A 16,702-nucleotide genomic window follows, 5' to 3' on the forward strand; every position below is an offset into this window, starting at 1 on the left:
TTTATTCCGTATCTTTTACATTTGATGCTCAAAAGACATGTATGAAAGGTCCACCTGTCTTCAGAAAACCTCTTTGGGTGGGGGGGGGGTCGATTTAGAAGCACTATTTCCAGTGTATTAGATATAAAGCATTTTAAAAAGTTGGATAAATGAACACTATAGGGGGGGGGGATGAACTTTATGGAGAAAAAAACAACAAAGTTTTAATGACATTCCAGAAACTGCAAACTTCCTGGCTATATATAATATCTGGATACCACTGGTGTTACAGAAATGAGGTTAGAATGTATTCCAATGTTCTCTAACAAAGGGACCTCTTAATTTTTTATTAAATAATAAACTGATGGATGGACATAGAAGAGAAACATCCTTCACCACCATATTCATGGTTGTATAAAAAAATAAACCACCCCATAAATTGCTGGTGCACATAAATGAAAAATGGTAGAAAGGTAATTAAGTTAATTAATCTTAATAAAATGGATTCAGATTATCATCTGAGAATAAAACTGACCTAGTTTTAAGACCATTTTTTTTATACTTTCAGTTTAAATACTGCTTGTGCCATAATTTCTTTCCATAGTAACATAAAAGTGCTGAACATGGTAAACGCAACTCAGTGCAACTTATTCAGTATGATAATATCAAGTGTGAATGAAATACAGAAAATGGTTTGAGAGTTAATCTCATGAAACGAAAACACTTATGGAAAATGAGATAGATGAAAATAGTGATGACTATAAACATGTGTATTGTGTAAACAAACTATGCATAATCCAATGATTTTGAAATCTAGAAAAGAAGTAATAAAATCTTTCACTTTCAAATTAACATCAAATGAGAAATAAAATCATAAAGTGTTTCAGTTTTCTATTTCTTGCAGTGTATTGGTCAATCCTCTCAATCGCTGACACAGCTTGTTTTTCTGTTGTTTCAAGTTCTCTTCAATTGTCATTGCCTTTTCAATTAGTTGGTCCAGACGACTGAGACAGAAATTCTCAAAATTTTCACTCCCACTGTAAAAAATATGGGTCATAAGGTAAAAGTAACCTGAAATTTTTAACAAAACATTTGGTAAACTGTCAACAAGTTGCTCCCACCCCCATGCATGAGTTACTGCCCCTTGTCCATTACATGCAGTTTAACACATTAACCCCTGGCGACGAGTATACTCGTCGTACTTTACACCCCTGATCTCCCGCGAGCCTCGCTAAAGTGGCTGAGTTTGCATAGCTTGTCTCCCGAGCGCCGAGTTTAAGAGGCAGTATTTAGCAAGGCCTTTCTCCCGCACGACGAGTTAACTCGGCACAAACCATTGGTTGATTTAAAGCCAATTCCCACTAATGCAGGCAGTTTAACCAATCAAATTTTAGCTTACATAGATAGAGCGCACATTGCTGAACAGCGGGAAATTTTTTTCACTTTGATATCAGTTGATTTAGTGAAAATATTTCGATTTTAAATTGATGCAAATTGATGAGAATCAGCCTCTAGGAGCAGACTTTTACTTGACGGATTCTGATGGAGAATTTTCTGGATTTTAATCAGACGAGATTGATAGTGACATCGAAAAAGCTGCTGAAAATAACAGCGGTAGTGACGAAAATGAGAATGTTGAAGAAGAAGAAGAAAATGAAAGTAGAGCTGATCGATGATCGTAAATGATAAAACACACATTGACAAGAGGCTATACCAAGGACCAGCAACGGATTTAGACCCTGATGCTAATGCATTTGATTTCGTGGAGCTTCTTTTTCTTTTGAATAATCGTTAAATAAATGTTTGGGAAATATACGTTGTTAACATGAGTGTTCATAGTTCAAGGTTTGTTAAGTGTTTTATTAGTTTTAAAAATTTCCAGTGAGAGTTCTTAGGAAGAAAGGTAAGTAAAGAGCAAGTAAAATATGCCCATTTGTGTACAGTATTCACAGGATGTTTAGTTTACAAGAGACGACAAGTGGAATTTTTGTGTACATAAAATATAATTATTTCATGTGTTGATGGTGTTAATAATTCTTTGTGAATTCATAATGAATTTTATGGATTATTTACGGCAAGAGAAGCAAATTGGCAAGTACATCATTTGTTTTCACCATCATGCATTAGTTATATTTCTGCATGTAGCATGAAATTTATACCATTATGTATGTAAGTTTATTGAGAACTGCCGTGCCAAATTTCAGCTGAATTAAATGAATACAAATAAAATAATAACAATTTTATTGCAAGTAGCCCCCTCTATAAAAATCTGCAATCCAATTGCTGTCAGCTAGTCTCAGGGATACAGGCACTGGAAAGGCTAACACTGCTCTAGGTGATCTCAGCAAGTATGCTTCAGGGGACTGCCTAGCTGTTTGGCTCAGGGGTTAATGTGTTAATGGATCAACATTAACAGAAGAAATTAGTATTGAAGATTTAAAAATTTTAACATCAACGTTGTCAGTATCATTGTATTTCTTACTTCAGAAAAGGTACAATTGATTTGATATCAAAATATGGATAAGCTAAGTTTGGGACCGGAGGGTGATATGCAAATGGCTGCTAAATGGGTCCCCTTTGTGACCCTTACAATACATTAAGCTACCTGATTACATTACTTTGTGATGATACTTAAAACTTGTACAAAATGTTACAGGCAGCTAATGTTGATTTGCCTGTAACCTTATAATGCAATGTAATTAATTTAAAGGTCAAATGATGGGTTGGCATCAAACTTAGAATAAAAGTTGACATTAGTTTTTGCTAAAGAGCAGCTGGTCAAATAAGCAAGTCACTAACATAACATGACAACTGTTGCAGATTAGATGTAAAGTTTATGTATCTTGGAATGTGTTTGACATTTACTCAGATTAATTGCTTCAGAGATACATACCAAAAAACCTCACTCCACTGGTCAATAATACACCCACTTTCTCTTATAAGATCTGAAAGGTGAAAATATAAGAAAACCCATTTTATAAAACTCAATCTGCATGACAATTTCAGGTAAATTTAATTTGATCTGTGGGTTTATTTTTTGACAGCAGACAAGTTTCTTTACAAAAATTCAGTAAAAGGGCAGTTGTGCCATGTGCATCACAAACTGTGATACAGTTTTATATGTAACTTTTATGGACTTAAAAGATTCAAACTAATTTTGGTACTAGAGGTTTTATCTTAAAATGAGCTAGGTCAAGTTCAATTATAACTGTTTCTTGAAAACATTTAATGAAGTCATTTGCCTTTCTATTAAATCAATCTGACAGTTAGCAGCCTGTGTTGTTTGGACACATTCCTAAATTTATATAACACATGTACTGAAATATACTGTAAAGGACACTGTCGCTCATTTTACAAAACCATTTATACAGAACGTCAATAAATCTCATTGTGTTGTATGCTTGTTAACAAATACCAAAAAAGACCTTACTGGAATAGTTTTTACAGATTTCTACTAGACGACAACTATTCATGTAACAAAAACATGTATCTGTTTGCAAAACTGAACTAGACAACCTCAATAGCTCACCATTGTTAATCCACATACTTTATTAAACATTTCTCTCTCTCATATCTCTCACCCTCTCTCTATTAGTCATAAGTCAAAATCTCTCTCTCTGTCTCTCTCGTCCAAAATCTTTTACATGATCACATGTCATCATGCCATAACTGCATATATAAAGTTTGGTAACAAATGTTTCAAAATATTAAACAAAATATTGGTAAATCTGGCCTTTAACTATGATCCCACTTCACAGGGATCCCAGAGGAAGAACAAAGAATATCTCTTGCTCAAGGTTACAATATAAACAAGATAGTTACCATGTTATGTGAATATCCATTCCATGGGTTTCTTTTTATATGTGATACAAGAAACAATGCATAGAGGGAGGATTTATCATAACATCACAGACATTAAAGCATGGAAGTTAAAATATGCATAAATTTACATGCTGTGATTAAAAGAGATTCCATGAGAAAAGAAATTCATCTAAGAGGTCTTCATAGAATTGTTCCAGTCTTGAAAGGGCCCTTTTAGACAGAATCTACTGTACAAAGAAAATCAAAGACAAGTTGGAATGACACATCTTGACATTTTGTAACCACTATCAAAACCAACTTAATACTAATTCAGTCAGACAAAACCTTTCATAAGTCGTTGTATGGAGTCTTGACCATCATCATCTTTGCAAGAGTTTTTTATCTCTTGTTGATGACTTAACTGGCTCTGGGAGTCTGCTTTACTGTAGTAACTAGCAGACTGAAAATCATCAGTTTCCTCACTACGAGAAAATCCCAAGAACCCTGTATCTTCATAATCTGAAAATAAGATAAAATTCTGAGGGTACAATTTGCAAATTCCAAGTTTCATTACCCTAATGCAAACCAGCAATGTAAAGCTCCCTTCATTTGCTACTGAACTAAATGGAATATATATGAGTAATCATTTACAAGAAGTAATTTTTACGGGGTACAAGGACAAAGATCAGTGATATTATACGTTTTCTAAGCAGTATTGTATTTACAATTGTGAATTAAAGATAATGTAAAAACAGCAGCTGGCGGATCATTCATGCAAATATTAAAAATTTCCAATAAAATCTAAAGTTTATTCAAGGAAAACGTTTTTAACACTAATTATGATCTGTTGTTTTTATTTTCAATGCACAACTACATTTCCTGAAGGTTTCATAGATATCTAGTTTGTGCTGGCATCAATGTGATTTTGTCACATGCTGACTTTGTAGTTTTATTTTGATTTCAGCATAACAATACCTTTATATTTTGCTGTTATATAAATTTAAATATATCACAATACACACAATACAAACAGCAATACAGGACAGGTGTATTCCAATATATCATAATACAGTTTTTACCATATTTCTGCACCCCAACTTATGTAGGGAAAAATGCAGATGCCACAAGATTTGGTGATTCAGTGACAAAGCAATGCTGTATGTAAAAGCTGACTGGTCATAAATTATGTGGTTACTGCTATGTCTGAGAAGACAAATATGCTACTTATCCATATCAGGCTGGTAGGGTTCAATACAATGTTACTTAATATTGCTAACTCCTGCTTAAAACAACCACATGTTGCTACTACACAATTTGGTGAATTCCCAGGTTTTCAGCAGTTAATACACAAGAACCTCACATTCCAACTGTTCAAATACCAAAGATAAGACAGTATGGTTTGAAGAAACTCAGACTACATCCAACTGCTAAGCCATACCTTTGCTGCGGGAATTAGACACAATTTTGATGGAGCATGTTTAAAGAAACCTTTCTGCAAAGTTTCACTGAAATCAACTGAGCTGTTTTATAGTCTACACTAAAATGATAGTCACCCAGACACAATTTTCAAAGAGCATGTGCTAACAAACAATCCTACTAAGTATGATCAAACTTGGCTCTGCCTTTCTGGAGAAGTCAAACTATGTTTTACATTTTGTTTGGTACTGAAGCAATACTTTTGTTGGGGCAGCAAACCAGACTACAAATCGTAAAGTCTGAGCGCATGTCAACAAGGACATTCTTATTTGAGAAGTTTCAAATATCAATGTTGACAGATGCATGCTGGTTTGGTTTTGTATGGCACTGCAACACGAGGAGGTTTGTTAGCATGTGACAAATGGAGTAAAATGTCTTGTCCCAAAAAACAACATGGCAGCCAATCCTTGAGATGATCTTATGGTAAGATAGGAACCTGCAGTGCACCCATCTGGTCCTCAGTCTGTCAAGAAAACCACCATGACTTCTGCCTCCATTAGTCTGTTCCTATGAGAAGCAGGAATGCACAAAGGCCTATTCCACATTACAGAGCAAGCAAAAGAAGGTACACTCCAGATGCAGAGTCAAATCATACAACCTAAAACTGGACCATTCATTTGGATAAAGAATCTTTTTTTTTAAACTCATATTTTTCCATCCCCATTTACTGAAAGTGATCCACAGCAGCTGCATGACCAACTTTTATTCCTTTGAGATAAGACTTTGTCAGTTTTTTTACTAAATAACAATGTTAAACAATATTCAAATGTACAGTCTCTATATAATTACTTAAATAGTTTGCATTTGCTTGATATAACTTGTTTTAAATTTGAAGCTGGCCATGATTGGCAAACAATGCACAAATGTATCTATTACTGAATCATGCTTTCTACTCTATGTTCATTAGGCCTTTACAACTACTGAGGAATAGTATGCATCTTAACACATTAACCCCTGGAGGTTTTTGCCATTTTTGCCTGAAAATCGAGTAGGAAACACATTTTGAAAGCTATTTCTGAATAGACTCGAAAACACCAAATCCCCGGTCATCTTTCAATAACATACTGCCTAGTTGTGTTAGAAACATCATTTTTCGCTGGCTATTGGACTCGCGCATGCTTGAAGGGTAAAAGTTGGACTTTGTTTTTTGTGTTTTTTTGTGGGTTTTTTTTGCTAAACGGAGCTATTATTTTTGTATGGAGACCACTCTTTATTCCAAATGCCCATCTTATCCTACTTTTTGCAAAGGCTCATCTGTCTGTTTGCAGTTCATACCAGTTTGCCTTAGATCTGAGACCAAAAAGTCTAAAATCCAGACACAAAATGGGATTCCGACCACAGGCTAATTTTGCGTAAAAAAAAAGGTCGGGTCCAAAAAGTGAGGTTTTTCTATCTGTATTCTGTAGTGCAACTAGATATTCCAGATTATTTGGTATCATTGTAGAGCTACATCTGTCTAACTTTCTATAATACCACTCACTTTAGTGTATCATGCCTGACCATGATGCTACAGAGCTCGGCAGTAGGCTACTACCTCCTGCCCCGTAAAGTCGTCGCTAGAGGTTAATGTATTAATGACTGTGATGTATAATACTGTCAGATAAAAGTGAAATGAAATCTAAACTGGTAACTACATAGAGAAAATCTGGAATTCTCTTGTTTGATTCTTCTTGGAGTTTTTTCTGGTCAAAAAATCTTATGATCAGCATGCAAACAAAATATAGGGTTTGTCAGAAAATAGAAAATGCTAGTTTTCCTTCAGGCCTTAGAAGCTCACTTGGCTGAATACATTATCAAAAATTCTCAAATGTACCCTCTTGAGCAGATGAACTGTAATCCACATACTGGCAGGAAGTCTTTGGAATATTAGGTGTTGCTGGTGTCACAAATCCATCTTTCTGAAAAAGATCAAATGTAACTCATCACTGCCCATGTCAATATGATCCAACTGAACAAAGTCTGAAGTTAAAATGTGGTCATATTCTTAAACAATTTATAGCCATAGGTCCAAAAGATACAAAATCACTTAAGAATGTATAGGCTGGTATATATTTTCTTGTGCTATTGTTAGCTGAACATCTTTTCCCCAAGTTAGGAAAATAAGGAACAAAATATTACCATGCCACCAATTTCCATCAAATAATAACTTTTCACGCCAGCTTCTGGGGGTATATGGTAAAATATTCCAGAGCACAGTAATATACCATCAGAATCAACTGATTCAATCAGAAATAATAATTTAAATCTGTCTAGAATTCTGTTGATGTTCAGATGAATTACTGTCTTATCTTGCAGCTGATTTGATAATTAAATCAGTGTTGAAAAAATGTACATGCTTTTGTCTGAATTTTCCTCATGATAGTCTTACAGACTAAATAGAAGATACCATATTATGTTTACAATAGGAATGATTACCACTTATGACACAGAAATATAACAGATGAAAGAAATCACCAGTCTGATGCATTTTAACCATTATTTAGAACAAAGTTTCAGTTCAAAATCAATCCTTAGTTTATAATAATAATAATAATAATAATAATAATAATAATAATAATAATAATGTCACAACCATTTCTGCATAGCAATGTGTCTTTATCTGGCATGGACAGACTCAATAATCTTAGGGATTTTACATGCCTAGTGTTATACAAGTCACACTTCTCTGGTAATTTCAACTACCAGTGACTATTACTGCAAATATTAAAATGATATAAACCGTTTTCTTTTTCATTATTTAATGAGTCAGAAGTTGCAACCATGTCATTTACTTCCAATGTTTCCATGAGTTCACAGCATTATAACAACTAACCATTGGTAGTTTAAAAGTAACCAATAATGGAATATGAATAGTTAACTTACCATAACAATTTGAATGAATGTTTTATTTCGTTTGCTCTGTGATATTTTTCTTTTAGTTTAGTTCTTTAGCGAGTCTCAATAAAACAAAAGAACTGTCACTTTAAATATGGCTTTGTTCTCAGGGAAGATTATTGTTGTTGCCTTCCATGTTCACATGTGTGATGTATCTACATATAATAGACACTTTCTCTTAGAGTATATCTAACTACACTCTGATAAACATTTGTAGTCAATGTATTGATAAATTAATATACCACTATCTGCACATGCATAAGTAAACTGTACAGCACTACTTGTTATATTGATGATTTCCAGGTTACACTTGGCTCCTTTATTCATGTATTAAAACTTAACTTCATGGTCAGCAGATTTGTTTTCCAATTATTGGAAAACCCATTCCAGCAAATGTGCACTTGAAATTAGCTGGCAAGCAACCAAGTTTCCTCTATAATTCATCATTGGAACATCACTATTATCCACCTTAAAAGCAGTTATAATCTGGGTGTATTTGTCTTGCTTCACTCTTTTCTGATATACTGGGTCTAGTCTAGGAATAAGCATTATGATGGTGGTGGTTGTGGAGAATCCCCTCCATTTTAAAACAGGGGTCTGATATCACTCACCTGATATTCATTCACCCTAAAAGCTAATGTAGCAGTGACAAGGGCAGGTGCCTTGCAAGATTCCAATGTCTGTATATTTTCCAGCTATTCATAGATATCTGACATGTTGTTTAACCATTTTTTTTTTTGCTTCAAGTAACTTCAGCTAAACTAGAAGATGCAGTGGCATGTCTTGTATTAAAATGCTAGATGTCAACTTCTTGCCAGAACTCAATTAAAAAATCTGATCTGAAATTATCAGCCATTTTTCAAGAAAAAAGTAATAATAGCTATACTTGATGGGAGATGTGTATCATTTGTAGGATGTTCACCTTGATGCTATATGGAAACCATAACATTTCTGGAGAAGCCATGACAACAAAACCCTGGTGCAGCAGATCCAATAGTTTGATAAATATTTTTGCCAAGCATTTTCTAGAGAAGTGGAAAACAGGTTTTCTGCTTGCTGACTATGTAAGAAACATCACTACTTTGGGAGCAGTCATTAATTTTCATCTGGAAGTGTTTGAAGACATTTAAGGTGTAGAACATTCAACAATCAGGACTAAACAAACTTTGATTAAACCATTTTTTTTATTTAAATTTGTCTTATTAGTATTAAGTTTTAGAACAACAATTAATATTTAAGATGAGAAAATGCACCTACATCAGCATATTAACATAAATTTTAGTAGGAGACATATATTTGTAAAAAATAAATTATTGGATAGATATACTACAAACAAAGATCAATAATAAATATATCTTACATCTATTTTCCTTTTTCTGGGTCTGTGGTTATCCATGTTACACTCTGAGTCCATGTTTACTGGTAGTTTTGCTGAAAATTTAGAAACTAATAAATACATCAGACTATGTATATGAAAATTTAAACTGACTGAATATTTTATCAAATATAATCAATAATCAAGAAAAACAAGAAATAATCATAAAAAAGAAAAAGAACAATTTGCCCAGCTTCTTCATCTATGTAAGTGTCATGCAACATATCTTTAGTGTGTGTGTGTGTGTGTGTGTGTGTATGATTTAGATTTTTAATGTAGCTTTAACAATTTTCTAGTCATATCGCTACGATGTCTGCAGTGTGGCAGTTTAAAGTGATGTCTAGCACTGGGGCATCATGCCGCAGGCATGTAGCATCATGTCCCACCCAGTAACATTATCCTGACACCAGGCCGACTGATCCTAACACAAACCTCTTAATGCTGAGCGCCATGCGACGCAGCTGTTAGTACCAATTTTAGAAGTCTTTGGTATGACTTGGTCTGGGGTTTGAACCCATGACCTCCTGCATCTGGTGCAGATGCTCTAAACACTAGGCCACCAGAGCGGTCAATGTCTTTAGTAACAAGAGCATTAACATATTGCTTACTAAAGTAAAACTTACGTAAACCAGACCCTCTGTGTCTTTAATAACAATAGTATTAACATCTTGCTTATGAAAGTTTTATACTAAAGTAAAACTTCTGTAAACCATACCCTCTGTTAACTTGCATCCTCTGCAGACTGGCCACAAATTTTGGTCCCAACAGACCCATTCTGATGCTAATCAAATCTCATAAAACTGCTCCCTTCTATTAAAAAAAAATCTAAACTTGTGGTCACAACAGTGTCTACATAAGAAATGTTTTACCATACTTCAATAACTGTTTACATAACTTACAGAAGTTCAATTATAAATAGAAAAACTGTGCATAATGATTCATTTCTCTATTTATCTCTCTAAACTCCAAATGTTTAGCTCATATATTTATGATGAGGAAACTGTTGTAATCAAATCATACTGTATGGTTCAATAACTACATGTGGCCAAAAAAGTCATTAAAAATTAAAAAAACTCTAAACATTAAATATTCATGTTTATTACTTTAGCAATAGCATCAGGTTTCAACAACAAACAACAGCAAAATCAGTTTTGCCATTGTGTCATCTTAGGGATTTTCTTTTAAATTCTGAAGGGTTAATATACGTGCATTTATAAATTGTTGTCTTAAAATTTAACTAATTTTATTTAACTAAAGGTTATTCAATCCTGATTATTGATTGTTCTTCATTTTACCTATCAATAAACTTCAGGAATGAATTATCGATTGCTTTGTACTTTTAAAGTCATGGCCAGGTACTAAACTGGGTCAAAAAAGATGCATGTCAAGTCTAATCATCAAATATAGGTAGTACAAATTTGTTTATCAACATGTGTAGCTTTCATTATGACATCTGAGTGCACAATATTTATATCCGGATTGTACTGGATCACAACTTTAGGTTCATCTTGTCCAAAATTGTCCATGTAATTTAACATTGATTTTGCCATAGGTACATCACAGGGCATGTAAATAACGACCTTCCAAAGGAATATGGATTTATAAGGATTCAAATAAAGTAAATAACTTACATCTAAAGGTACCGGTATGAAGAATCAAATTCTAAAAAATGGTACCCATTACTGAAATAATCAGCTGAACATTTACATGAATGTGACTTTTTAAATAATTCTGGTGCAGGTACAATCTTTTCACACACTTGTTTTGAGATCCTGACGTCATTAACTGGGTCAATACATTTCATTGGCGGTAACAAATAGTAAGTACTGAGTAAGAAACATTCAATGAAATAAAATTAAATTATGTACTACAGTTCATACAAATGAAAGCACAATAGAAATGTCCAATTTAATTAATGCCATTTTTGACTCCATGCAGTCTGTGGCCATGGTGCAAGTGTTAGCTGTCAAAAAATTAGTAAAGTTAAACATTTTATAAAAAATAAGCTATTATGTGGAATAGAAACAACAAAAAATAGGATGTAGTTTACATCATCTTGTTTATGGGGGAAAATTCCAAAAGAATTTAGAAACAGACTATAGCTGGGTAATTTCTTGAGAATCCTGTACTATCAGCAAGTTGACACCTTGGGTAGTAGAAATTTTGTATATGTGGGACAACTTCTTGCAAAGTTGGAAACCTGGATTAAGATGCAGCATTTTTTTAAGGTATACATTTCCATCTTTTAAATAATGTATTTATCTGTATGATTTTAAAAGATACATAGTAAAATGGATTTTCTGGGTTATAGATTCAAGAAGGTCATGGAATGGGTCTTCATGATGATTTAGGAATCATATTTTCATATGCATTTCGAGTCAGAATGTGGGATATTTTTGTACACTTTAGGAATATCACTTTTTTAAATTAAAGTATGATCGTTCTTTCTTGTTACAAAATAGATTTTTGACTCAAAATACGTGATCCAATGTTTACAGAAGTGATGTATCCAATGCGCAAATATGGCTGACGTGGTGGTAGATAAACACTTTCTACTGCAGGTTTAATAGTTTCACACAATATGAAAATATAACCGTTACAATTCACGTTATGGGCAGGAACCACGGCAGGTCGAGGATATAAGGATATTTTGAGATCAAGTGACCAAAAGGTGTGATCCAATGTAAACCGGAATCAATACCATGGGCTATCATGTTAAATAAAAATGCTGCATATATTAGGAAAAAATTCCATCAGGTAAAATTACTACAACATTAAAATTCTGAACAAAAATTAATATTCTATTTAAGATCAACACTCGCTTCAAGTCGCTCGTGACCATGATGACGTTCATTTTAAGTGGCTTTAAGCGCCGATGGTACAAATTAGCACGGAATCATCGAGGTGTCAGCTAATGAATCTTGTGAGTTAGTGACACTGTGTTCATTTGGAAAAGAGACATGGGTTTCATCAAATAGGTTGTTTGTTTTTTTTTTACGGATAGAAACGAGTCCATTTGGAATAGTGTCGAATACAGATTCCGTTTATCATTTTCGACAAAATGTTGTGGTTCTTCGAAATATGCACAGCCGGGAAGCTGGTCACGAGCTTTGATATACAATACCTTTTCGCATAATTAAAGTCAATAATCAACGAACATACACGAAGACAACAGTATTTAAAATAAATTGATTTCAACCCCTTATAACAGTGGCTGCAGACGACATTCTTCTTAATCTAACTCCAACAACTGAAGAACACGGATTTACCTAATACACAAACTGAACTTACAATGACCCGGAAGGCAGAGCTAACCGACAAAGAAAATTGTATTCTCTGGTCTGGACAAAGGAAAAGTTTATTGTTGTTGGTGGTGGTGCTGTTATTGTTGCTCTTCTTCTTCTTCTTCTTATTATTATTATTATTAGTAGTAGTAGTAGTAGTGGTAGTGAGGCCCTGAGTGGCAGAGTGGTCTAAAGCACTCACCATTCCGAATCACTGCCATCTCACCTCTGTCTGCGTGGGTTCGAGTCCAAGGCTCGGCTAGCGTAGGTACGTGGGGAAAAACTGCCAGTATCTTCTCGTGGGTCGGTGGTTCTTCCCTGATTTTTCCAGGGTTCTTCCTCCACCAGTTATACTTGCTGCCATGTATAGCCTATCTTGTGCTGAAAAATGGCGTTAAACCCTACAACAACAACAACAACAACAACAAAGTAGTAGTAGCAGAATTTGGTAGGAATTCAGGTCTGCTCCAATACTGCATATCTTGAGCTGAGATGCATCAGCTCAGTTCGCAAATATCTTTCAGTTGATGCCACTAAAACACTTGTGTGTTCATTAGTACTTTCAAGACTGGACTATTGTAACTCAGTTATGACTGGTTCATCTCAGTATCTACTCCAGAAACTTCAAAAAGTTCAAAACACAGCTGTTCGGATCATACTTAGAGTACCACGATCAGAGCACACCTCCCTGCTGCTCTGTACCATACACGGGCTATCCATTCGATCCAGAATCAAACACAAAATTTGTTCTCTGTGCTACGTTTCACTGTCGGACTGTAGTCCAACATACCTATCCGATCTCACCCATGTGTAGACACCAGCAAGATACTTACGCTCCTCTTCTGACAATCGTATACTCATTATTCCCACTATGAAAACAAAGTCATATGGACAGCGTTCTTTTGCATACCAAGGCCCAGCAACGTGGAATGAATTGCCCACTGAACTTAGACACAAAGACACAGTGATCACATTCAAGAGGGCTCTGAAAACTCACTTATTTCGACTGCAAGAACAAACTTAAAGACCTAATAATGTTTCCTACCTGAAATATTCTCAGCATGTTTTTTATTTTTTAATGTTTTTCTAATTTCATGGTGTTTGTTTTAGTAATAATATTATTATATGTTTTTTTTTTATCTTCTAGGTGTTGTCTAATGTTGTAAAGCGCTTAGAGCTTCTAAACATTATGCGCTATACAAAGTCCTCATTATTATTATTCTGACTGTACAGGACTTCAGCTCCATATTTGACTGACAAATCAACTGACCACGAATGGATTGTGGATCGTTTTGCATAAACCTATGATCGATCTTATAGTTATATATGATGACAAGTACTATAACTTTAAGCGGTAATGGCAGTCGATGTAAAGGTATTAGTAATAGCAGCAGGAAGGTAAACAGACCATTTTAAGAAAGGTTCCATTTATGAAATTAACGCTTCTACCAAATATGGACAGAAAGTGATTCGCATAAAATTATAAAATTATAAAAGTAATAAGAGATCTTAGTAGTAAGGTGGGGCACCCTAGGGACAATGGGACTTAGCATTAAAAAGACCCCTGGGCAACTCTAGGGACAATGGAAATTTAACATGGAGAAAAATCGTGGGAGTAGTGAAGGGGGATACATTACGTACAATGGAAATTAGCATTACAGACCCCCTTGGGAACATATACGTACAATGGAAATTTAACATGGCGAAAAATCGTGGGAACATATACGTACAAAGGGAATTAACATGGGAATAAATCGTGGGATACTATACGTACAAGGGGAATTTAACATGGGAATAAATCGTGGGTCACTTTACGTACAAGGGGAATTTAACATGGGATTTTTTTTTTTAAATTTTAAAAAAGGGGTTGGCAATGGAAAGGCTATCTCTTTTCGAGAAATATGGGGGGCCCTGAAAAGGGCCTTTGGGTTTTCTTCTTCTTCTAATTTCTTCTTTTTCTCCACCAAGTCCTTATTTTATCTCCTACACTCTTCTTCCCTTTCTTTTTTTCTTCTCCTCCTCTTCTTTCTTCTTCTCTTCCTCCTCTTCTTTCTTCCTCTTTTCATTTTCTTCTTCTTTTTCAATTTTTTCGTTCCATTTGCGTATTCTTATTCTTTCCTCTTCATCCTCCTTCTCCTCCTTTATCTCTTTCATTACACCACTAATCTTCTCCTTTGCTTTTCTTAAGTTGTTAATCTCCATTTTTACTCTATGCGGACTATAGGAATAATGGTCTTCAACGAGTCTTATTAACATCTGTTCCATTATTCCTAAGTTGTCTAAAACGTCTTGCAAGGTTTGTATTTTGTCCATTTGGTTTGACGCCATCTTCTTTTTATTCTTTGCAGAATGGTTTGAACAACGAACACTGTGGGTTCTTATAGTGAAAGCGCGGACGTGAAGGAAAACATCCCCCTAAAAACATACAATGGATCTTACCTAGATCATGACCAAACAACGCGCGGACGTGAAGGAAAACATCCCCCTACTTTTTCATTTCATATAATATAACCCAAACTATACTCTCCACATACGCTAAGAAACAATAAAGAAACCCATAATCTACTATTCGCACAAACTTACTTCAGCATTTACAAACACAAACACACAAACTTACTTCAACATTTACAAACACAAACACATACACTTCCACTATTAATAAAGAGTTAGTGTTTATATTCACACTACTCTACCTACACACATTGGCAAATCGATCGTTATTTCTTTTCTAGAGTATTGGGTAGCCCTGAAAAGGGCTGTTTTGTTTGGAACTTCATGGACACCTGGTTAATGGTGGCACCTTCCAGGCCTGGCGCCACATACACATCTTATCCCCCAGTTACTTTTTACCTTTTGGGGGGAGAGAGCAGAGGCAGGATATGTCGCTTCAGAATCCCAATTTTCGCTCTCTGGGATTCTGAAATTTTTTCTTCTCTCCTTTTCCTCCTCCTCTTCTTTGTATCTTCTCTCCTCCTCTTTGTATCTTCTTTCCTCTTCTTCTTCTTTATATCTTCTCTCCCCCTCTTCTTTGTTTCTTCTTTCCTCCTCTCTTATCCTTCCCTCCTCGACAATGGCTTCCGCGGCCAGTTCATTTAATATGCGCCTGGCATATTCCAGATGCACATGAAGTTCCAACAGTTTCTCCAGTCTCGTGTTCATTTTTGGTGTTGATCAATCAACAAGGGTAGCTGGACTGCCGAACGAGTTTCAATTTATACTGAAAGCGCGGACGTGAAGGAAAACATCCCCTAAAACATAAAATTCATCTTACCTAGATCATGACCAAAAAAACAACAACAACGCGCGGACCTAAAAGAAACAATCACTCACTTTTTTATGCTACCCATTACTATTGTAAAAAATTTTTTATAAATCACTTCAATAGACTATCCACATAAGCAAAGCAATCCAATCTAACCCCAAATATACACCTCAAACAACAAAAAAGACATAATTTTAATCTACTATCCACACCAACCTACTTTATCACTTACAAACACACAATCCTATACACAAACACATACCCTCACATTTTTTTGAAAAAGAGTTAGTGTTTATTTTCACACTACTCTACCTACACACATTGGCAAATCGATTGTTATTTCTTTTCTAGAGTATTGGGTAGCCCTGAAAAGGGCTGTTTTTTTTTTGTTTGCTATGGCATTCTTTTTAGTTTCTAAGAATGCGATGTCCTCTGAGGATAGACTTTCTGGCGATAGGTCTGCTTCTTCGGAAAGAGAAGAAGAACTCTTTGGTGTCGATACGACAATCGACAAAGCCTCTGTCAGGTTCAGGTTGCTGCTGCTGCTGCTGTTGTTGCTGCTGTTGCTGCTGTCTCTGAAGTCTGTACTTCTCTGTCCATTCTTCTTTCTCCCTGTTCATTTCTTCTCTGAAGAGCTCTTCTATCAGGTCT

At 35.0% G+C, this 16,702-nt stretch overlaps 1 protein-coding gene across 3 annotated transcripts; it reads right to left on the bottom strand.

The window, feature by feature from the left end:
* Positions 1 to 237: 237 nt before the first annotated feature.
* On the bottom strand, positions 238 to 12,750 carry LOC149776529 (uncharacterized). 3 transcript variants are annotated; one of them, XM_089942435.1, is made up of 6 exons: positions 12,630 to 12,750; positions 9,491 to 9,561; positions 7,070 to 7,154; positions 4,126 to 4,299; positions 2,873 to 2,924; positions 238 to 1,016 (listed from the first exon to the last, which is right to left on the bottom strand). In XM_089942435.1, the coding sequence occupies exons 1-6, from the start codon at positions 12,637 to 12,639 to the stop codon at positions 863 to 865; spliced, it is 546 nt and encodes a 181-aa protein (XP_089798561.1). In that variant the 5' UTR covers positions 12,640 to 12,750; the 3' UTR covers positions 238 to 862. The 3 variants fall into 3 exon arrangements, with proteins under 3 accessions (XP_089798561.1, XP_089798560.1, XP_089798563.1); XM_089942434.1 differs by having other exon boundaries at positions 12,705 to 12,747; XM_089942437.1 differs by having other exon boundaries at positions 12,668 to 12,742.
* Between the last annotated feature and the right edge of the window lie 3,952 nt (positions 12,751 to 16,702).

The sequence above is a fragment of the Sinohyriopsis cumingii genome, chromosome 18 (genome assembly GCF_028554795.1).
Source record: "Sinohyriopsis cumingii isolate HCF-2022 chromosome 18, ASM2855479v2, whole genome shotgun sequence".
NCBI lineage: Eukaryota > Metazoa > Mollusca > Bivalvia > Unionida > Unionidae > Sinohyriopsis > Sinohyriopsis cumingii.

Bases quoted from the DNA above. Each gene is read 5' to 3' on its own strand.
- LOC149776529 (XM_089942434.1), bottom strand. From the start codon at position 12,732: ATGTCGTCTGCAGCCACTGTTATAAGGG. The intron at 9,562-12,704 runs GTTGAAATCAAT...CTAAATTTTCAG, and splicing joins TGCAGCCACTGTTATAAGGG to CAAAACTACCAGTAAACATG. The intron at 1,017-2,872 runs GTATGTATCTCT...TATTTTTTACAG, and splicing joins CAGTGGAGTGAGGTTTTTTG to TGGGAGTGAAAATTTTGAGA.